Source organism: Sinocyclocheilus grahami, unplaced genomic scaffold, assembly GCF_001515645.1.
Source record: "Sinocyclocheilus grahami isolate Dianchi unplaced genomic scaffold, SAMN03320097.WGS_v1.1 scaffold587.1, whole genome shotgun sequence".
NCBI classification, from domain to species: Eukaryota; Metazoa; Chordata; class Actinopteri; order Cypriniformes; family Cyprinidae; genus Sinocyclocheilus; species Sinocyclocheilus grahami.
The window spans coordinates 597,066-598,421 of NW_015505766.1; the positions used below are offsets into that span (position 1 = coordinate 597,066).

General features: G+C 28.4%; 1 protein-coding gene across 2 annotated transcripts in view; it reads left to right on the forward strand.

Annotated features, from left to right (window-relative positions):
• slc25a29 (solute carrier family 25 member 29) overlaps window positions 1–1,356 on the forward strand; it is a 41,093-nt gene that overhangs the window by 13,200 nt on the left and 26,537 nt on the right. For both annotated transcript variants that reach the window (XR_001605343.1, XM_016240311.1), the window contains exon 3: window positions 845–928. Coding sequence is in view for 1 of the 2 variants with exons in the window: in XM_016240311.1 (XP_016095797.1) it covers window positions 845–928 (84 nt within the window). In the remaining variant the exon portion in view is untranslated. The remainder of the gene's footprint in view (window positions 1–844; window positions 929–1,356) is intronic.

A 1,356-nucleotide genomic window follows, 5' to 3' on the forward strand; every position in this document is an offset into this window, starting at 1 on the left:
TATATATATATATATATATATACACACAAATTTGGCAAATTTATTTAATAATTTAATATTTATTTAATATTTTGATTATAATTTTTTGATGCTGCTGTTTTTTTATTATTAATTTATTTAGTGTGAATTTATCTGTTCAAGTTTAATGCTTTATATTCACTGAGATCTCCATTATTTTTGTGCCAGATAAATACTGCTCTAATTTCTCAAAATAAATAATTAAAAACAAAATCACCTGATAGTTTGTTTCTAAAGAGTATGCCCCTTATATACAGCATCTTTAATATAATTAGCTAATTATGTTAGTAACTTGTGTTTCAACTAAAAGAAATACATTGCTAACTTTATAATTGAAATATTTATCAATGTATTTAATACGTTTTCTGGTTTGAATTATTAATACTGCTTACTGCTTAAAGTCATATTTCTGTCACTTGTATGTTTGTTTTAATTGTTTTTTTATTACTTATTTTGTAGCTTCTTTCTTATTTTACTACTGTCTGTTTACTGTCTTGAATATTTAGGGCCTATACTTGGAAGAACTTAATTGAGAAGTAATTGATTGATATTATGCCATTGTGTTTTCATTGTTTGTATTTTTAGGCTGTAATGCATAGCATTTTTTACAGGTTGCATTTTTTCTATTAGTTTTTATTCAAAGTGACTTACAGGAAATGTGTTATTGAATCAATTCTTGCCAGGTTTAAAACTAGGCTGCAACCAGCGCTGTTCTTCAACCACTAAACCACAGTGGCGTTTCACCTGCTTCCATATTCAAAAGAAACTCTGAAGTACGAGCTCTTTTTATCGTGGGTTTGTAGTAATCAGGTTATCTCTCCTGTAGGTTCGTCTTCAGGTCCAGAGTGTGGATAAACCACTTTACCGAGGGACTTTTCACTGTTTCCAGTCCATCATACGTCAAGAGTCAGTGAGTGAAAACTCTTCAGTGGTTTTATGTTCTTCTCTTTAACTGCAGCACAAACACCTACGCTCACATAAAGCCATATATACTATAGAGCAAATCTCAACTAGCTGATGTTGTGTTTTTTTTGGGTCACAAAATATAACTATATTATTGGTCAGATCTAATCTGCTAAGTGCAACTGTAAGGCATGAAGATATTAAGATATTATAAACATTAACATCATGATTTTCTGTAAAGCTGCTTTGAAACGTTGTGTATTGTGAAAAGCGTTATATAAATAAATTTGACTTGATTTCACTCTGCTAGTCAATGAAAACAATTCAGATTTTTTTTAAGGTTGTTCACATGAATATTTAAATTTGGACCCTATTAAAGCCTGTATATATATATATATATATATATATATATATATATATATATATATATATATA